This window comes from Cibotium barometz, chromosome 43 (genome assembly GCF_041138505.1).
Source record: "Cibotium barometz isolate CiBa-2024 chromosome 43, ASM4113850v1, whole genome shotgun sequence".
In the NCBI taxonomy this organism is placed as follows: domain Eukaryota; kingdom Viridiplantae; phylum Streptophyta; class Polypodiopsida; order Cyatheales; family Cibotiaceae; genus Cibotium; species Cibotium barometz.
The window spans coordinates 30,587,507-30,610,409 of NC_141088.1; the positions used below are offsets into that span (position 1 = coordinate 30,587,507).

Consider the following 22,903-nt stretch of genomic DNA (forward strand, 5'->3'; position numbering starts at 1 on the left):
TGTTTTTCCTCGTCTCCAAATTTAATCTCCAAATCCAAAAAAGGTGGAACATATAAGAGAGAGATATATATTTCTCGTTTCGCTCTAGATTTGATAAACAAGAATCAAAGACGAAAGGGCGTCTAAATGCATCCTCCGCTAATACAGCTGCATGTCGCGCTCTAGATTCTATAGAAGGTGTTGGAAGCTCCGGCGTTGGAAGCAAGTTTTGCTTCTTGGAGTGTCGTGGTCGACTTCATTTTGCACGTGGGATATATCCCAACAAATTTAAATGGAGTTGGAACTCTTCCAACCAATATAAAAGTAGGTGCAGTCTCTGTCTCTCTCAGCTATCTCTTGTTTAAGAAACACTAAGCATCAGCTTTTACAAGAAAAAAAGAAAAACACATTTCAAGGGTTGGCAAAGCAATCACCAACAAGCGCTAGCTAATTAGTAAAATGGCGATCGAGGTGTTCAGCGACAAGGTGGAGTTGAAGGTGTCGGCCAAACGGCTGTGGCGCGGGGCCTTCGAGGACGCCCACAACTGCCTGCCCAAGGCTCTGCCGCACGTGATCGCCGGCGTGGAGTACGCAGGCAGCGGCTTCCAGCCAGGCTCCGTGAGAACCATCCACTTCCACAAGAGTAAGCAATTAGCTCTCTAGTTCTTCAATAATTAAAATCAGCTCAATATTTAATTTGATGTGAACTTTTTGTTGCAAGAGTAAGCAATTAGCTCTCTAGTTGAACTTTTTGCAAAGCTCATATTTGATACTGTTTTAATAATGCGCTCATGCAGGCCACGCTGAGCATATTGCGAGGGAGAAGCACCCGGAGCACCTGGTGCTGCACATCAAGGAGAAGCTGGAGGAGGTGGACCACCAGGCCCTCAAGCTGAAGGCGGAGGTGGTGGAAGGTGGCTTCGTGGGCATCCTCGTGAAGAAGTACAAGTACACCGTGGAGGTCAAGGAAGGGCCCCACCCCGACACTAGCGTGGTGCACTGGTCCTTCGAATACGAGGCCCTCTCCGAGAAGCACCGCGCCCACGTCCCCGCCGCCCTCAAGGAGGTGGTGCCCCTCAGCTACACGGGAGTGGAAGCCTACCTGCTCGCCCACGACGACTACGCCAAGTGATCAAATCTTGGAGGCCATCATCGTACCAATAAGAACATGAACAAATGGAATTGAGTGGGAGTACCTTACTCGATCTAGATCTTCCTCTCGAGGGTTTTGGCCTTGCCGTTTGTATCTTGAGCAATATAAATAACATGATATGAACAACAAGATTGGTGGCAACTAGCATGCTTGGGTAGCCTTATCTTCTTGATTGCTTGCATGTGTGCATTGTCAACGACTTTAAAAGAACGTGTGTTTCTCCATTCACACATAAACATCTTGAAGCGCTTGAATGAAGATGGACACTCCAACCCATACCGTTTTTGTAACCTGTCTTTTTCGTATGCGTGTCTTTTTCAAGTTTATATGAACAACTTATAGAGATCAAAAAACGAGCCTGACCATCAGGCCTATGATTATATTCGACATGAGAAATCGATGGACATTGACAGAGATCATAGAATACATCGCAAGGTAGATAATTCCAAATTCATTTACCACATTTGAATCTCAGTTACACGTCATTCATCAAGTCATATGATTTTCGTGCTCATTTGTGTGAGTAAAGTATATATGAAAAAGCCATACATAAGGTATGGCGGGGAGTTGGCACAATCCTCCCCGAAATTTAACAGACATAGAAGAACGTGCCCTTCTCCTGTTTCCCAAATACCACTTTCGATATCGAAAGTTGGACCAAAACACCTTCATTGTTGAAGGAGGCCATTAGTCCTACATATCGATTCACGATACAAAACTCATTTTCAAATGTGGTAATGAATTTGTAATTTTCTAATTTGCAAGGTACTTTTGAATCCCCATCGACCATCACAATAGACTTCAAACTCAGCGATTCCGGATGTGAGTCTAGGACTGCTTCCAAGTATGCATTCAAATTCATGTTCATTCGAGCATTTCAAACATGCTCTACACTACATGAAGTATGCTACCCAAGCACTCACACAAAACAATGTAAAAGACTTTAAAAAAACAATCTTGTTTTGCAAGCTTTAGAGCATGGAGTCCATTGTTAAATCTCTTCTTTACTCCATGGATTAGACTAACTAGGTGTTACATAAGATTCTCATTTAAGCCCACTATCCTCTAAGCTATTGTCACACTAAGCATAAAAGGGCCTAGAATGAGGGATGCAATTTGGCAAAAATTTCTTTTTAAAAAAAATAAAAAAAACCACACTAACTAGTATTTGCAGTGTGATGGAAGCGGCCACCAGGAGTGCTAGTCCAGCAAGTTTGCAGGACTTGAAGCAACCCCGGACATAGGGTGGGTCCTCATTTAGGAGATCCACTTCACAACAGCACCATAAGCCGGGCAGCACTCCTCTGTGAGCTAGGCAGACACAAGACAAACTAAAAAAGAGAGAACATAAACACACACACATAGTTATCAATTAGTCATGATCACTTCCAAACTGCATCAGTTTCTAAAGTATGTTTTACTAGTGTAATGGCTAGAAGATACAACAATGATTTCCCCCTCCTATGATTTGTCATGTAATGGCATTCACGAATTTGAGCAATCTCTTGCTTCTTTCCCAACAACTTGTGTCAATTCAATAAGTTTCAATTGTTTTTAGTATGCTACATTCGTGAAGTCAGTTTTTTTTAGCATGCTTGGGTAGCCACGTGGGTAACCCAAGGTAAAAATTACCTCGAAAGCTCCTCGCATACTGGAGCACTAACCAAGATCTCAAGTACGCCACGAAAGCATCTACTTGCATCTCCTTCTTGCACTCAGATCGGGTCACTCGCCTTGTGCAATCGACATCGTCATCCAGCACAGGCTTGAAAGGGAAGGGTAGGTTCCTGAACTTGTCAAAGATGATGCACATGGCTAAATCCCAAAAAGGCCCCATTTATGTGAGACCCCCGCCCCCCTCCACGCGATGCCCCCTCCTCGGATGCTAGCGACAGAAGCAGCATTAGCTTCTCGCGCGAAGTCGGGATCCACACTTGGGGCCTCGCCCAGGGATGTCCAGACAAGATACTAGCCTAGCGGCACCGAACCCGAAAAAACTCATTTTCAAATGTGGTAATGAATTTGTAATTTTCTAATTTGCGAGGTACTTTTGAATCCCCGTCAAACATCACAATAGACTTCAAGCTCATCGATTGCGGATGTGAGTCTAGCATTGCTTCCAAGTATGCATTCAAATTCATGTTCATTCGAGCATTTCAAATATGCTCTACACTACACGAAGTATGCTACCCAAGCACTCACACAAAACATGGTAAAAGAATTTAAAAAAACAATCTTGTTTTGCAAGCTTCAGAGCCATGGAGTGCACCTGGTTACGATGATGATTATGATGATGTGTGTGTGTGTGTGTGATGTTCTTAAATCTCTTCTTTAGTCCATGGATTAGACTAACTAGGTGTTACATAAGATTCTCATTTAAGCCCACTATCCTCTAAGCTATTGTCACTAAGCATAAAAGGGCCTAGAATGAGGGATGCAATTTGGCAAAATTTACTTTTTTTTTATGAAAAAAAACACACTAACCAGTATTTGCAGTGTGATGGAAGCGTCCGTAGGAGTGCTAGTCCAGCAAGTTTGCAGGACTTGAAGCAACCCCGGACATAGGGTGGGCCCTCATTTAGGAGACCCACTTCACAACAACACCATAAGCCGGGGAGCACTCCTCTGTGAGCTAGGCAGTCACAAGACAAAATAAAAAGAGAGAACATAAACACACACACATAGTTATCAATTAGTCATGATCACTTCCAAATTGCATTAGTTTCTACCATATGTTTTACTAGTGTAATGGCTAGGAGATACAACAATGATTTTCCCCTCCTATGATTTGTCATGTAATGGCATTCACGAATTTGAGCACTCTCTTGCTTCTTTTCCAACAACTTGTGTCAATTCAGTAAGTTTCAATTATTTTCAGCATGCTACGTGCGTCAATTCAGTTTTTTTTAGCATGCTTAGGTAGCCACGTGGGCAACTCAAGGTAAAAATTACCTGGAAAGCTCCTCGTATACTGGAGCACTAACCAGGATCTCAAGTATGCCAGGAAAGCATCTACTTGCATCTCCTTCTTGCACTCAGATCGGGTCACTCGCCTTGTGCAATCGATGTCGTCATCAGCACAGGCTTGAAAGGGAAGGGTAGGTTCCTGAACTTGTCAAAGATGATGTGCATGGCTGAATCCCAGAAAGGCCCCATTTCTGTGAGACCCCCGCCCCCTTCCCGCGATGCCCCCTCCTCGGGCGCTAGCGACGGAAGCAACGTTAGCATCTCGCGTGGGGTTGGGATCCACATTCGAGGCCTCGCCCACGGATGTCCGGACAAGATACTAGCCCAACGGTTCCTCCGAAACCGCGAACCCAGAAAAACTTCTCTCGCCCGAAAGGCACGGGCGATTCCACCAGAAAATCTATCTAACGGGAGAATTAATCTATCGAGTCAAAGACTTAACTAACCAAATTGATCCAATCGAACTTGAATGTCACATGGCCAGATCAAAGAAGAGACTTGCACTTGGTCCATAGAATCACCGCTTTTTTCCCCCTTTAGTGAGGCACAGCCCTGCTGATTCCCTCCCACAACAAGGGTCTTCCTAGGACTTAATCTAACTAACGTAACTTAATCGTAACTAGTATCCCAAGAATCCCCCAATCCAGCCCATGGGTTAGCCAACCACCCAACCACTGTATTGGTGGGATTCCTTTATAAAAATTTAGTTATGTTTTGCCCAGGTAGTATCGAGGAAAAGAGTTCCCAGGTTCCTTAGTCGGCGCTTCAAGAAAAATTCAAGGTAGTCATACCACTTATACACCCAATATGAAATTACTATTTTAACAGATTCGGCTATCTTTAAAACGATCTTTCAATGAAACCATAGTATTACTGATCATAATCCTCCAAAATATTGAGTCCATTATTTTATAAAAATATATCATCCGGAATCTCCGTTGAAGACGAGTTGGTCAACCAACGAGATCTAGTATCAAAATTCACTTCACAAAAGTAATTCCTTCCAGTTCATCCATATCTTCCTCGACGTATGCATGGGTGTCCTAGCAACTGCAAGCTCGTGCATCATCTGGTCATAACCCTCTAGGATCCTACTTAGGTGTCCTAGCACTTCACTCAGGGACCGCTTCGTCGGTCCTCGCCCATCGTATACCGAAAACGCACCATTTTAACCAATCTGAGGCTGGTCAAGACATCGACTGGCTTTGCCCGCGAGCGACATCCCTCAACGACACCCCGCTAGTAGCTATTGCCAATGAGTCTCTCCTTAGATCTGTCCTTTTTCTTCCTTCACTTCCTCAGCTATAGTGATAGCTCTAGCTGTTGCAATCTGAGGTGGAACTCTCTCTCTTTGGTTTCCCCAATTATGGAAGAGAGTTATGAGACTACTTTGCATTGGAGGTTGCAGACTACTGAGCTGGCACTCTTCTGGGGTTGCCTAGATTTTAGTACGGGGACCCTGATTGGACTCATACAAAGGATTCTGTCTCTGAACTTTGGGACCCTAGATTCCTTGGCCCATAGAAGGAGTAGGGCATTTCTTGAGCTGATGCTCAAACCCTTGACAACCAAAACATCTGTTTTCACTTCGAAGCTCTTCCCTCTGCATTCTAGAAAGACACGGAGTTCCTGAGAAAGAGCTTCGAGGAAAAGGTCTTCCTTCATTCCTGAAACTTCCAATCTCTTGATTTTAGTTGGGAGCTTGGTGTCTCTTTGTTGCAGCAGGCGGAAGGTTGGAAGAATGTTGGGGTTCATCAACACAAACACAAATACAACAAGCAGACACAATTTCTCCACAAGAAACATGTTGATTAGGTGAAAACAGAAATTCAGACACAGCAAAAACTTAATATGCAGATAGAAATCCGACAGAGCAAGGTCACCCAAGATATATGAACACTCTGAAATCTGCTTTATTCTCCTCCACATTACATTACTTCCCCTTCTTTTCTACCTTGCCCAACCCCCCAAAATGTTACTCTTGAATAACAGTTACATATCTTAACTTCCAAGATCCCAAGATATTGTTAACTTTCAACATCCCAAGACATTCATCAGACATTCCTACGACCTTATAATTCCGACTTAGCACATATCCGACTTGGCACATATCCGACTTAGCACATATCCGACTTACTAAATATCCGAATAAGCAACATTCAACCTAAGAGAACTATGCCTTCAACACATGGCACGTCCCGGTGGTAGATTTCAAAGAAATCTGACTCGGATCCACATATCCCTTGATCACATCAAAATGTTAGACAAAAGTAAAATCATGCTGCTACATCAAACAGTTGTAGCAACATCAAAAGTTTGGTCCACCTCCTTTATAACATCAGGTTTAGCAACCTGAACATCGTTGTCTATTTGCTGCTACATCCACACTTTGTAATGAAACTGGTTCCTTGAACTGCTCAGCAACCTGTATCTGCTCTGCACCATGCATCTCTACATCAGGCACTTGGTCTGCAACTATCTCAACTGATTCTGCCAGCAAACCTGCAACTTGTGTCTTGAAACTCTTGTTCTTCTCTAGGTCCTACACTTTCTGCATTGAAGGTGCTCTCCATAAAGTAATCATCACTCTTAGTGGGCATGCAGTCCCCAACTCGAGACTTTTGGAAAAATTATTAATTTTAAAAACTCTGAGCCAGTAAAGTCCAACTAAGCAACTTCCAACACAGCACAATTCAGTCAAACAAAACTTGAAAAAAGCTTCAGCAAATTTCAAGCTCTACACAACAACTGATCAAAACACCCTGTGCCAATAATTAAGCTTCTTGCCAACATCTTAACATCTATGTTCTGCCTTAAGAACATCCATCTCTATGCTCTGTTAACTTCTGGTGAGTCGGATCTGACTTCCTCAACATGCACCAAAGCTGAAACTGGCCAATCAAGATATGGTGGTTTCCTTGAAACTTCTTCAGCCTAAAACCATTAATTGGCTTCTCTACCCTTGTTCCAAAGACATCTGCCACAATAGAGGTTCCTTTACCCAAATCCTCCACAATCTGATAAGGTTCTTTATATCTAAGTGTCAACTTTCCTAGATGAGGTCCCAATCAAGAGTTGTACACCATCACCCAGTTACCAACCTGAAACACTTTAAATTTGACATTCATACTCACCCATGCATGTCGTCTCTTCTGGATCACCTCAATGATATATGAACTGGTCAACCTATCTTCTTCCCCAACTGCATCAGATATTTACTCCTGTGCTGAACTGACAATTTAGGAGACATCTTCTCAGCTGTGATTCTAAGACTTGGCACCACAAACTCCATAGGCACCATAGCTTCTAATCCATACACCAATCTAAATGGTGTCATCCCTGTTGTTACCTTAAAGGCTATTCTAAAAGACTGTAATCCTGAGTTCAATTTGTCATCCCGATCCTTATGATTGTCTGCCACTATCTTCTTCAAAATTCTAGCCAATGTTTTGTTAGTACTTTCAGCCTACCCATTAGCCTGAGGATGGTAAGCTGTAGACTTTTTGTGCCTAATCATATGGGTTTTAGTCAATTCATCTATCACCTCATTTAAGAAATGAGATCCCCTATCACTCACAAGCTCCACAGGACACCCAAACCTGGTCATTATGTTGTGATACAAGAACCTTGCAACACTTGAAGCTTTATTATCCTTCAAAGCTACAGCTTCTACCCATTTAGTACAATAGTCTGTTGCAACCAAACTATACCTGCATCCTTTCCTTGTTGTAGGCTTAACGGGTCCCACAAAATCCATCCCCCACTTCTGGAAAGGCTCTAGTGGCAAAATAGGATGATCTGACATGCTATCCTAATTATCTGGCTGACCAGTCTTTTGACATATGACACTCTTAGCATACTCATGTGCATCCTTCAAAACTGTGGGCCACCACAATCCAGCCTGGAGAATTTTCTTTCCTGTTATATCTCCTGAGAAATGTCCACCTGCTGCACCAGAACGTGCTTCTTGAATAACAGCATCTTGTTCAAAATTTGGAACACACCTTCTGATGACTTGATCAATGCCCTTCCTATATAATGCCCCTACAATCACCAAAAAAGGTCTACTCTTCAAAGTAAACTTCCTCCTCTAATCTGCAGCAGTAACTCACCTGGGATAGTGCCTTCAGTTAAAAATGTCAATAATTGGTCATACAGAATCTGACATAGCAGCCTGAACTTCAAATAATGAAGCATCTGGTAAATCATCATTCACTCCCAACCACTGGTTCTCCACCTATCTCTAACCTACTCAAGTAATCAACAATGGCATGTTCTTTTCCTAGAGTATGAAGAATAACAAAATCAAACTCTTGTAATAACAACATCCACCTAGCCAACCTTCCTGTCAGCAATGGCTTCTTGATTAGGTACAACAAAGCTTGGTGGTCAACATGGAAAATTACCTATTTTCCAATAGTGCCTAAATTTGTTCAAAGTATATATCATGCCCAATGCTTCTCTTTCAGTGATAGCATAATTCCTCTCAGCTGATGTGAGTACTCTGCTTGCATAATAAACAGGCCTAAACCAACCTCAACTGATGTGAGTACTCTGCTTACATAATAAACAGGCCTAAACCAACCTCTGACTTTTTCCTACATCAACACTGCTCCTATGGCCACATCAGACGCATCCACACAAAGACATGAAAAGGCAAAGACCAATCCAGAGACTGTAGAACTGGTGCAACAGAGATCATCTTCTTTAAAAGTTGGAATGATCTTTCTTGAGGATCATCCCAAACAAAAGCCACTTCTTTCTTAGTTAAGTGTGTTAGTGGTAAACACATATTAGCTAAATATCTGAGATACCTTGAATGCCACTTAATTTGACCCACATATCTCATCAACTCTTTAACATTGCAGATTGGATGGCTTCAATCTTCTTTACATCAATGGCCATCCCTTCACTTGAAACCACATGACCAAGTAGTACCCCACTTCTAACAGCTATGACACTCTTGTAAGGATTCAGTGCCATTCTGAACTGTCTACATCTCTCCAAACATAACTTTAGATGCGGCAAATGCAAGTCTTTCCTACCAAAAATCGAAAAATCATCCACAAAAACCCTCATAAAATCCTGCAAATATGGCTCAAATACCTTATGTGCCACAAAATTAAATGATGGTGGTCCATTCTTCAAAGCCAAAACTCATTTTACTGTATACACAAATGCACCCCACTCAGTAATGAAGGCTGTTTTGTATTGATCCTCCTCAGCAACTTTAATCTGATTATACCTAGAAAACCCATCCAGAAAGCTATACATTTCATGACTTGCAACTGCATCCAAAACTGCATCACAAAACGGCATTGGAAAAGGATCAGTAATAGTTGCTGCATTAAGCTTTCTATAGTCCACACATACTCTCAGCTTCCCATTCTTCTTAGGTACCACTATAATTGGAGACAACCATGACACCTCATTCAGTGGCTTGATGAAGCCTACTGCCAACAACTTATCTATCCTTAACCTACTTTGCAAAACTAGGGTTCATTCTGTACCTTTGCTGCACAATCGGAACTACATCTCTTTCTGCAAGTTAATATGATGTTGATGTAATGCAGGGTCTATACCTTTCACCTGAGAATACTCCCAAGCAAATACATCCATGTATTCTTGCAACAACTGTAACAACTCCTTCAAAAACTCTCCTTCAGCATGGACACTCACCTTTACCATTTTTGGGTCAGCCTTTGTACCCAAATTAATCTCTTTCAATTCATCCTCCTTAACCCTGCTAGAAGTGCCAAACTTCTTGTCATAGATTCTTTCAGCCATAATTCTTGCATCCTTCTCCTCCTGTGCTCAATCTGTTCCTTGGTAGATTCTGCTATGTGTTCCAACAGAGCTGCCTAAATTCTATTCCCTGAATCTCTTGTCCACGTACTACATCTGACCTTTCCTGAACCTGTTCTTCATCCGGCTATAGTATATGTTCCACATCCACCTCAAACACTAGAACAACTGTTGGATTTGCCTTCAGAAACTCCTCTTCCTCATCATCTTCAACTTCTTCTACCAAATTGATAGTTTGTGCAAACAATGGTTTCTCCTTGAGTGGAATATTCTTCCTCCCCTGCATAGGTATAGTCACTTTCTTCTTCCCTTTTCTCAGAACAACCACATTCTCTCCCCAATCTTGTCTGACTTTGGCCATTCTGAACCAAGGTCTTCCCAACAGCATTTCATAAGAGGACGCTGAATCTAACATTCGAATGACTACAGAATTGACCAAGAAGGTCATACCTGCAATTTCAATATGTTGCTACTTGAGAATTCCTAACGGTTGTACTCTTGTTGGATTTGCCATCTTCACCTAAAAAGGTGCTGCAGCTAACTTTCCCAAGCCCATTTGTGTATAAACAACTTCAGATAAAATGTTTACTTCGGATCCTCCATCCAACAATAGGCCCTCAAACTGAACTTTGACAACAAAATCAACATCTGCTAGATCAATGTTGTTTACTACTGGGGACCCTATTTGATGAACCAATAATTGATCATCGTGATACTAAAGTTTCCTCAACAACCTCTCCTTAAAAGCTGGCACCAAGCATAATAACTGATCCAATGACAATTCTAAGGGAGAGTTGATGAGTATCTCAAACCAATCTTTGTCCGGATTCACCTCAACAAGTTTAATGTTGTCCTTTTGTTGCTGTTGGTCGGACTGACTTTCTGACTCCGAAGCAGGCACAGCCTACTTCCTCTACTCCTTCTGAATCTGTGTGTGTACCTGATCCCTAATAGACTTCAAGCTCATCGATTGTGGATGTGAGTCTAGCATTGCTTCCAAGTATGCATTCCAATTCACATTCATTCAAGCATTTTAAATATGCTCTACACTACACGAAGTATGCTACCTAAGCACTCACACAAAACATGGTAAAAGAATTTAAAAAAACAATCTTGTTTTGCAAGCTTCAGAGCATGGAGTGCACCTGGTTACGATGATGATTATGATGATGATGTGTGTGTGTGTGTGTGTGATGTTCTTAAATCTGTTCTTTAGTCCATGGATTAGACTAAGTAGGTGTTACATAAGATTCTCATTTAAGCCCACTATCCTCTAAGCTATTGTCACTAGCATAAAAGGGCCTAGAATGAGGGATGCAATTTGGTAAAATTTACTTTTTTTAAAATAAAAAAAAACCACACTAACCAGTATTTGCAGTGTGATGGAAGCGGCTGCTGCAGGAGTGCTAGTCGAGCAAGTTTGCAGGACTTGAAGCAACCCCGGTAGAGTGGGCCCTCATTTAGAAGACCCACTTCACAATAGCACCATAAGCCGGGCAGCACTCCTCTATGAGCTAGGCAGACACAAGACAAACTAAAAAAGAGAGAACATAAACACACACACATAGTTATCAATTAGTCATGATCACTTCCAAACTGCATCAGTTTCTATCGTATATAGTGTAATGGCTAGGAGATACAACAATGATTTCCCCCTCCTCTGATTTGTCATGTAATGGAATTCACGAATTTGAGCAATAATAAAGAAGCTATCTTGATCCCCAACTCAACCACGTGGTAAAGCAAGACTTATAAATTTTAGCTCTACCATATGGAAAATCTAAAACATCTAAAATTTTAGCTTTGTGTTTATTGGCTTAATCCTCTACTAGACTCAATGCTATTGATGGCTTTGAAAGCATTTGAGCTCATTTGAAGTCTAAGGCACCAGATCTAGACTCCCCGTATACTCTGTTTTTTGCACACAAAACAGTGGATTAATTTATTAATCAGTGATTAATCAATGCTAATCACTGTATTTTGGTGCAATTGAGGGTTCAAATTAACCATTAGGTATCTGATACAGATCCCTATAACTTCAGATTGCAATTCGCAGTTGGTTTGATACACCAACCATCCCGTACAAAATTGGTTACCCTTGATTTAATGTAATTTCTTGTAAAATTGTGCTGATAAATTTGTGATAATCATCATTTTGCATTTAACCCTTGGTTAATGCCTATAAATCTCACTCAAATTCAAGATTATTCACAACCAGAGTTGCATTTGGGAATGTGCATAAGAATGAATGCTATATGCATTATGTATTGGGCACATTACATAAGTGTAAATATGGGATCAGACACTGCCCTTGTCCAGAATAAGGCAAGAGGTAAGACCTCCCGCATAAATTTGGGTTTGCATTGCATAATGACACAAGATAAACATCAAAAACCCAAAGGAACTGTTAGCAAAACATTTAAACATGCTACTCACATGGAGCAAGAAGACCTGACGGACAAGCTCATGGCCCCAGCCATGAAAGAAGAAGAATATCTCTTTCCAAGAAGAGGATCCACACCAAGAAGATCTAAAGGAAGACATGGATGCATGAAGAGAAGCTACCACAAGAAGACTGAAGGAAAAGGAAGACATGGACGCGTGAAGAGAAGCTCACAAGAAGACTAAAAGAAGAGACGGACGCGTGGAGAGAAGCTGCCAGGACAAGAAGACTGAAGACAAGAGAAGATGTGAGGCTCCAAAGAGTGAGGAGCCATGTGAAAATCTGAGAGAGAGAGAGAGAGAGAGAGAGAGAGAGAGAGAGAGAGAGGGAGAGAGAGAGAGAGAGAGAGAGAGAGAGACCCCACCACCCAATGTAACCTGCCCCAACAAAGTAAAACCACCTTTAAGCCACCGATGATGTAGGCCACGTGGTAGATAGATGTATGTGTGAGCACTTTAGTCAAGGTCGCGGGCACTTGTAGTAAGCCTTAGACACATAGAGAGAGAGAGTGTCAAGGACTATGAGATTAGGGACTTGAGGCACTGGTTGTTGCAGGCTATCAAGTAAGAGAGAAACTTGGTATAGGGTCCAGGTGTGCTAAGATAACTTGAGGGGAGGTGTAGACACTAGTCGCGGACTATGAAGTAAGGAGGGAAACTTGGTATAGGGTCTAGGTGTTCTAGGAGTATTCACTTGAGGGGAGGTGTTGAAATATACAAGTGAATAGGGTGTGTGCGGGAACAAGCCCTTGGTTAGAGGCTGTAAAAGAGAATAAGTAAATGTGAAAGAACCTGTGAAAAGGTGAGAAGAATCTACTGGGAGAATAAAGGGTAGCATGAGAAGATTTAGGAAGTGTGGAGATATTTTGGGAAGTGTGGAGAGAATCAAGGAGAAATCAATGGGATTTGATGCTTGGATGTAAACTCTATAAATTGAGGCATTGGCCTAATGAGAATTTGCTGGTTTTTGATTATCCATGCCAACATTAAGTTATTTGCTAGTTACTCACTAATATCCATGCCCATATATTAAGTTATTTGCTAATTACTCACTAATTACATCTTAATTATTTTACTAATTACTCACTAATATCCATGTCCACATTAAGTTATTTGCTAATTACTCACTAATTACGTCTTAGTTATTTACTAATTACGTCTTAATTATTTGCTAATCACTTTGTTAATGATGTTCATTCTAGTATTTGATCCACCATAGCTCATCACATTGCTCCAATTTCAACAGGTTTCTCACTCGTCGGGGCCTCGCCCACGAATGTCTAGGCAGCACGAGACTAGGCTGGTGGTCACTCCGAAAACCGAAACGGAAAAAATTTCCCATGGCCGGAAAGCGGGGACGATTCCACCTTTTTGACTTTTCTTAACGAATTTTTCTAACGAGATCACATCTAAACTATCCTTCACCTGATTAAACCAGATAGAAGGAAACTATCACTAATATAATTTGATTATCTGAGCAATTTCAACGCTTTTTTCCTGATCAACATCAGGCACAGCTGTTGATCCACTCAATTGAGAAATTTATCACTCACGGAATTAACTAACTACTCGAATCCTAGCGTAATCCTAACTTATTTTTCAGTTTGATCCAGCATAACCCCATCCGGCCCATGGATTAGCCACCACCCTACCACTGGAATCGGTAAAACCAAACAAGTACTCACCCACCCATAATTGAAATGCCTTTCTTAACTTTAGCTTAAGAAAACAGATACGCACACACTCCTCTTTAAAACTTGAATATAAAAATAATCCATTGACAAAACAGATATGGTCACAGATTTCATAATTCAAAATTTCCATTCAATCCCTTGTTTCACAAAAACAATACCACTCTGGACTCTTCGTTGGGACCAGCTGGTCAACGAGATCCAGTAACGGATTACAATAATCATTTCGTCAACATTCATATATATATCTTCCACAACATATGCATGGGTGTCCTAAACACCGCGAGCCCGTGCATCGCCTGGTCAGAACCCTCCAAGATCCTTCTTAGGTGTCCTGGTACTTCACTCAGGGACCGCTTTGTCGACCCTCGCCCATCGTACCGAAAGCACACCATTTTACACCATACCCAAGCTGGTCAAGACCTGGGCAGGTTTTTATCACGTGAGCTGTCCCTCGAACACTCCCCGCCATACCTGTTGCAATCAAACTTTCCTTAGATAAACACATATGCCAAATGCTCCCTCCAGCATTCTGGTGTAAGACAGTCCCTTAAGAAAAACAAGGTTTTCTAACTTGATCCTCAAATCAAAATCAAAATCTTAATTTAGTTGCAGATTCGGTGGGTGTTTTGAGTGCATTTTTCTTGAACTGGGCACATCATCATTGATTGAAACTGACAAAGGAATTAGATCTTGGTCAATAGTCTGAATCAGAGTTTGGGTCTGGAAAGGTTCTTTCTAAACTATCTTTCTCGAAAGGTAATATTTCAATTTCTCTTTTTCTAAATTTTGTTCATTGAATACTTGCTTACAGATCTCTAAACTAAACATGAATTTCCTATGAGGAACAAAATAATCATTTATCTCGATCTCTGACATCGATAGTTTTATTGAATTTTCTCATTACCATCTTAGTGAGTATAAAACGGTAGAATTTCCTCTCACAGATTATCTACTTATTCATTTTTCCAATTTTTATGGAAATTAAATAAAGGATTAAGAGAACCCTTATTTAATTATAAAAATTCTATATGCATCTATTTATGCATAAAATCTAATTCTAATGAAAGTCACACTTTTATCATCATAAAAATCATTTATGATGAAAATCACTCTTTTAATATGAAAGAATTTCTTTTATGCATCCATTTATGCATAAAATTCATTTATGATGAAAAACAAACTTTTAATATAAAAAATATATTTTTTATGCATCCATTTATGCATAAAAATCATTTATGATGAAAATCACACTTTTAATATTAAAAATATTTTTTATGCATCCATTTATGCATAAAAAACATTTATGATGAAAATCACACTTTTAATATAAAAAATATCTTTTATGCATACAAATCATTTATGATGAAAATCACACTTTTAATATAAAAAAATATCTTTTATGCATATTTTTATGCATACAAATCATTTATGATGAAAATCACACTTTTAATATAAAAAAATATCTTTTATGCATCCATTTATGCATAAAAATCATTTATGATGAAAATCACTCTTTTAATATAAAAGAATTTCTTTTATGCATCCATTTATGCATAAAAATCATTTATGATGAAAATCACTCTTTTAATATAAAAGAATTTTTTTTAATGCATCCATTTATGCATAAAAATCATTTATGATGAAAATCACACTTTTAATATAAAAAAAATATCTTTTATGCATATGTTTATGCATACAATTCATCTATGATGAAAATCACACTTTTAATATAAAAATATCTTTTATGCATCCATTTATGTATAAAAATCATTTATGATGAAAATCACTCTTTTAATAAAAAAATATCTTTTATGCATACAAATCTTTTATGATGAAAATCACACTTTTAATATAAAAAATATCTTTTATGCATACAAATCATTTTTAATGAAAATAACACTTTTATAATCAAGATAAAAATTTCAATATGCTCCCTTCTATGCATAGAATTTAATTCTAAAGAAAGTAACACTTTTTTAATAAAATATTTTTAGTATGCATTTTTCTATACCTAAGATGAAAAATAACACTTTAAGAATACATATACGATGGGAATCACTCTTTTTGAATAAAAATAAAAAAAACTTATTTTTCACAATTTTAGAAAATTTCGCCATAACCTCCTCTGTATGGCTGACAATTTTTCAATTTTTAACTCTCTAAAGTTAATTATAAGTTCGCCAAGAGTATTTAAATCATTCTAATGTAAACATTTTCTACTTATCAAAGAGAAACAAAGTAGATCGGCTCCCGAATCACTGCCTCAGTCGTAATCGTATAAAGAAGCGAAACTGCAAAGAAGACATACCATGGTACACACAATTCATTACACAAAGAAGACATACCATGGTACACAATTCATTACACAAAGAGGTGCTATGATTCTATTTGTCGGGATAAAGCGGCAGCTAAGAAATCTAAAAAATCGGCATGAAGTTCTGAAGTTCTTGGGTGAATGATCATAGAGCTGAACATGCTGAACAAGCCCTAGTCTTATCAGAATCATGGCCAAGGAAATATTTTACCTGAGCCTCCGACGCTAAAACTGGTACTGATATTAATACACCGTCCTCCACAGAACCACATATACAGACGTCGCTCAAGAGGATCAAGAAAGTAAAGACTCTCAAAATGGCGAGCGAGTCTCACTCTGCTGATTCGGGTCGTAGCAGAGTTGATGAGGTGATCAAATGCAAAAGCTATCATATCCTGACTCTGAGAGAGTCCAGGAATTCTAGATAGGTTCGGGATATCCATCTATAAATTTCCAATTCAATTTGTAAGTTTTCAATTTTTGAAGTTCATTCACATAATATTAACAATTACATTTCTTTCCCAAATTTTTATTAAAAATTTAGGCAATTTCTGCTGATGTTTCTTAAATTTACAACAGCCCTCTGATACCAACTCTGAGATCCCTCTGTCCCCTCCGCACCGGACTCCCGGTAGTAGCTGACAGCAAGCAGAAGCAGCCTCCTCATGCACGGGGCACGATTTCTTACTCAAGGCCTCGCCCAGGAATGTCCAGGCACGAGACTAGGCTAGTGGTCACTCCGAAAACTGAAACCGGGAAAATTTCCCATGCTCGAAAAGCGGGGACGATTCCACCTTTTTTACTTTTCTTATCGAATTTTTCTAACGAGATCACATCTAAAGTATCCTTCACTTGAATAAACCAGATAGAAGGAAACTATCACTGATATAATTTGATCATCTGAGAAATTTCAATGCTTTTTTCCTGATCAAGATCAGGCACTGTCGTTGATCCACTCAATTGAGAAATTTATCCAGGGAATTAACTAACTACTCGAATCCTAGTGTAATCCTAAGATTTTTCAGTTTGATTATTAAAACTCCATTGATTCCAACATAACCCCATCTCGCCCATGGGTTAGCCACCACCCTACCACTGGAATCAGTAGAACCAAACAAGTACTCACCCATCCATAATTGAAATGCCTTTCTTAACTTTAGCTTTAGAAAACAGATACGCACACACTCCTCTTTAAAACTTTAATATGAAAATAATCCATTGACAAAACAGATATGGTCACAGATTTCATAATTCAAAATTTTCATTCAATCCCTTGTTTCACAAAAACAATACCACTCTGGACTCTCCGTTGGGACCAGCTGATCAACAACGAGATCCAGTAACGGATTACAATAATCATTTCGTCAACATTTATATATATATCTTCCACGACATACGCATGGGTGTCCTAAGCATCGCGAGCCCATGCATCGCCTGGTCAGAACCCTCCAGGATCCTCCTTAGGTGTCGTGGTACTTCACTCAAGGACCGCTTCGTCGGTCCTCGCCCATCGTACCGGAAGCACACCATTTTACACCATACCCAGGCTGGTCAAGACCTGGATAGGTTTTTGCCGCGTGAGCTGTCCCTCGAACACTCCTTGCCACCTGTTGCAACCGCACTTCCCTTAGATAAACACATATGCCAAATGCTCCCTCCAGCATTCTGGCGTAAGACAGTCCTTTAAGAAAAACAAGGTTTTCTAACTTGATTCTCAGATCAAAATCAAAATCTTAATTTAGTTTCAGATTCGGTGGGTGTTTTGAGTGCATTTTTCCTGAATTAGATCTTGGTCAATAGTCTGAATTAGAGTTTGGTTCTGGAAAGGTTCTTTCTAAACTATCTTTCTCGAAAGGTAATATTTCAATTTCTCTTTTTCTAAATTTTATTCGTTGAATATTTGCTTACAGATCTCTAAACTAAACATGAATTTCCTATGAGGAACAAAATAATCATTTATCTCGATCTTCGACTTCGATAGTTTTATTGAATTTTCTCATTACCATCTTAGTGAGTATGAAACGGTAGAATTTTCTCGCACAGATTGTCTACTGATTCATTTTTCCAATTTTTGCGGAAATAAAACAAAGGATTAAGAGAACCCTTATTTAAGTATAAAAATTCTGTATGCATCTATTTATGCATAAAATCTAATTCTGATGAAGGTCACACTTTTATCATCATAAAAATCATTTATGATGAAAATCACTCTTTTAATATGAAAGAATTTCTTTTATGCATCCATTTATGCATAAAAATCATTTATGATGAAAATCACACTTTTAATATATAAAAAATATCTTTTATGCATCCATTTATGCATAAAAATCATTTATGATGAAAATCACACTTTAAATATAAAAAATATCTTTTATGCATCCATTTATGCAGAAAAATCATTTATGATGAAAATCACACTTTTAATATTAAAAAATATCTTTTATGCATACAAATCATTTATGATGAAAATCACACTTTTAATGTAAAAAAATATTTTTTTTCATCCATTTATGCATAAAAATCATTTATGATGAAAATCACTCTTTTAATATAAAAGAATTTCTTTTATGCATCCATTTATGCATAAAAATCATTTACAATGAAAATCACTCTTTTAATATAAAAGAATTTCTTTTATGCATCCATTTATGCATAAGAATCATTTATGATAAAAATCACACTTTTAATATTTAAAAAAATATCTTTTATGCATATGTTTATGCATACAATTCATTTATGATGAAAATCACACTTTTAATATAAAACAATATCTTTTATGCATCCATTTATGCATAAACATCAATTATGATGAAAATCACTCTTTTAATATAAGAAAAATATCTTTTATGCATTTGTCACCTGAAGGCGAAACACTGGGTCTGACGAATCCTTGCTCTAACAGTTATCTTAACTATTCCTTAAGTTCTATCGCTTCTAGGATTGGCATTTTGTATGCATGCTGGGCTTCTGGCTGACATCTGAGGGTTAACTCGATCTCTTGATCTATTTTGCGAGTTGGAGGCATCTCAGTCAGAGCTCTTCAGGGAACACATCTGCATACTCACTGATTCTTATGGAGCTAATCCATTCCAAGGATTCCATCATAGATTCCCAAGGGTAGGACTCTGAACTGGCAATCTATTACGTTCCCATCTAGACTAAACTGGATAGGGTCTGTCTCAGGTGTGTGAAAAGAATCTTTCCACTGGCCAATTCCACTTGCATAGGTTCCCCTAATTTTGATTTAGGACTACCTTACGCAAATATCTCGGGGAAATAAAATAACGAGTACTACCTCTTAATCAATCAAAATCTTGAATTACTTACCATGGTACTCTGCTGGCATTTGGAGGACTGAGAATTGATGATTTTGTCCCTGATGCTCAATCGCGACATAGATTTGTCCTTTTTCTTCCTTCACTTCCTCAGCTATAGTGATAGATCTAGCTGTTGCAATCTGAGGTGGAACTCTCTCTCTTTGGTTTCCCCAATTATGGGAGGGAGTTCGGAGACTACTTTGCATTTGAGGCCACAGACTGAGCTGGCACTCTTTTGGGGTTGCCTTGATTTTCATTAGGACCTCAATGGAAGGCTTCTTGGGCCCTTTTATTTGGCAGTTTAAGGGAGTCAAACCTTTTCTCTTAAGAAGAAACGTTTTCTAATTAGAAGCTTCAAAACGGCTACTTTATTTGAATTTGAATTTTGGGGGAAAAATGGAATTTAAAATCTAGCGGATAAAACCATATCATGTAACATATCTATGGAAAGCTCTTGATGCGTAGATCACGGATCTATAATCTTCGCTCAAATCGGAGCTTGTATGTAGAAGTTATGGAGGTCCGAAAATTGTAAAATTGCCCCCCCCCTTTTTGGGAAAAAAGTGCACTCTTTGACCACTCTTACACCTCTTAAAAACCCAACATTTCAGTCCACATGGCAATCCCCCATTTGGCTATTCCTTAATCACCTTGATTAGGCTTGGGCAAATTAAATGGCCCAAGAAGACCCCATTCACTTCCTAATGAGTGCAGGGACTCTGATTGGAGTGATACGAAGGATTCTGTCTCTAAATTTTGGGACCCTGGCTTCCTTGGCCCATAGAAGTAGTAGGGCAGTTCTTGAGCTGATGCCCAAACCCTTGACAACCAAAACACATGTTTTCACTTTGAAGCTCTTCCCTTTGCATTCTGGAAAGAGCCGGAGTTCCTGAGAAAGAGCTTCGAGGAAAAGATCTTCCTTCATTCCTGAAACTTCCTATCTCCTGATTTTAGTTGGGACCTTGGTGTCTCTTTGGAGGCGGAAGGTTGGAAGAACTTCTCGGTGTTTGGAATCTCTTGAAGGATGAGGGGGTTGGCTTTGGCGGGACTTTAACAATAAAGGCCTTGGCGAAGTCCTTCGCCATCCTTACAACTTCAGCCATGGAAATTAACTTGGCATTCTTGACGAGGGTGTCCAAAGGTTCGTTCATTCCTCGACTGAACTTGGCCATGAGTTGCTCTTCGTCTAGCGGTGGTGAGTACTTGAGGAGAAGAGCAAACGCCTGGTGATATTCTTCAATAGTTTTTCTCCCTTGGGATAACTCTAAGAATTCATTCATCTTGGTTTTCAAAAAAATTGAGGGGACAAAATATCTTTCTTAAGTAAGTCTTAAGATCATTCGAGGACTGGTTGTTCCTATCCAGATTGTTGGTCTCGCAATGGTTTCTCCATGCCGCCCTGGTTGTTTCCACTATCTTCAACCTTGCAAGAGCCATTTTGCTCCTCTCCTTGTATCCGGTGACATTAAAGTATTCTTCCATTGCCTCGACCCATTTCTCCACAGCCTTGCCCAAATTCTCCCATTCACCCTTAAAGGGACCTGACTGAGTTCTGTGAAGGGCTTTGCGAACATCAGGGTCAAAATCTTCCTCATCAGTGAGAGGATCTGGCTATCGGCCATGGTTCGCGCGCCTCATGATTCTGTCAAAAATGATACATTATTAAATTCATATTTGATTTTGTCAAACAAGATCCTAAGACTTAAGAGGTTTGGGAAATAATTGCTTAAACAAGATAATCGATCTTATTGGAGATCTATGACATATGTCCGAGGGGAACAGATCCTGCTTCTTTAATTCCTCATATAATAAACAATCACTTATATAATAGGGATTTTTCCACAAACATTTCTTTATTTATATAAAGGTTGCAATATGTACATAGAGAATCTTGGCTCTAGAAAGTCAAAACCTCCGCCAAGAAATGCATAAGATGGCGATACTGGGCTACACACATGCCCCGATACAAATGTTCCCTTACTCCTAAAGGTGCTATAATCTTACTCTTTGGAATAAAGTGGATAAGAAGTCTATAAATATGGCAAGAAAGTCTGAAATCTCGAGGTGTGGGGTGATACATAATAACACCATGAATCACTTTTAACCTCAACAGGACCATGGCTAATGAGATATTCTCCCTCAGTATCATGCGCTGGTGGCAAGAGGCATGGACATATTGCCCTGCATGCCACTTATGCTGTCGTCTCTCATCCGAGTCTGGGAAATATAAGTCCTCAAAATGGTTTGCGACTCTCACTCTGCTCGTTTGAGTTGTATAGCGGAGGAGATGATATGCTCAAAGAGGTGAAAGCAGTCATATCCTAAGACTGAGTGAGGTGGTCGGGAATACCAGACAAACATGGAACTTCCATATATAAAACCAAATTCATGGATAAAAAGTCTTCATTAATGAAGCTTAAGGAATAAAAACACAATACGTAAATGCTCTTTCTGAGTTTTTATTGTAAAATTCTGATATAATTCGTTTCTCCCTCTTCTTAGCTTCCAACAATGCTCTGATACCAGCTGTGAGAACCTCGCCCCCCCTCCGTGATGCCCCTTCCTCGGGTGCTGGCGAGCAACAGAAGCAGCATCAGCTTCTCGCGTGGGGCCAGGATCCATACTCGGGGCCTGGCCCCCATAGATGTCTAGACAAGAGACTAGCCCGGCGGTTCCTTCAAGACCAAACCCAAAAAAACTTCCCTCACCCGGAAGGCACGGGCGATTCCACTAGGAAAATCATCTAATAGGAGAATTAATCTATCCAGTCAAAGTCTTAACTAACCAAACTGATCTGACCGAACCCAAAAGTCACATGGCCAAATCAAGGAAGAGACTTGCACTTGGTCCATAGAATCACCGCTTTTTTTCCCCTTTAGTGAGGCAGAGCCGTTGATTTCCTCCCACAGAACAAGGGTCTTCCTAGGACTTAATCTAACTAATGTAACTTAATCGTAACTATTTGTATATCGCAAGAAGCCAACCACCCAACCACTGTATTGGTGGGATTCCTTTATAAAAATTTGGTTATGTTTTGTCCGGGTATCGAGGAAAAGAGTTCCCAGGTCCCCTAGCAGCACTTCAAGCAAAATTCAAGGTAGTCATACCACTTACACACCCACACTTACACACCCAATATGAAATTGCCATTTTAACAGATTCGGCTGTCTTTAAACAATCTTTCAATGAAACCATAGTATTACTGATCATAATCCTCCAAAATATTGAGTTC

The 22,903-nt window shown here is 39.6% G+C and overlaps 1 protein-coding gene across 1 annotated transcript; it reads left to right on the plus strand.

The window, feature by feature from the left end:
- Positions 1 to 313: 313 nt before the first annotated feature.
- LOC147613804 (major pollen allergen Bet v 1-F/I-like) lies at positions 314 to 1,261 on the plus strand. Its single transcript, XM_086781223.1, has 2 exons — positions 314 to 622; positions 777 to 1,261. The coding sequence occupies exons 1-2, from the start codon at positions 439 to 441 to the stop codon at positions 1,109 to 1,111; spliced, it is 519 nt and encodes a 172-aa protein (XP_086637349.1). The 5' UTR covers positions 314 to 438; the 3' UTR covers positions 1,112 to 1,261.
- The last annotated feature ends 21,642 nt before the right edge of the window (positions 1,262 to 22,903 follow it).

Bases quoted from the DNA above. Each gene is read 5' to 3' on its own strand.
- LOC147613804 (XM_086781223.1), top strand. From the start codon at position 439: ATGGCGATCGAGGTGTTCAGCGACAAGGTGGAGTTGAAGGTGTCGGCC. The intron at 623-776 runs GTAAGCAATTAG...GCGCTCATGCAG, and splicing joins AACCATCCACTTCCACAAGA to GCCACGCTGAGCATATTGCG.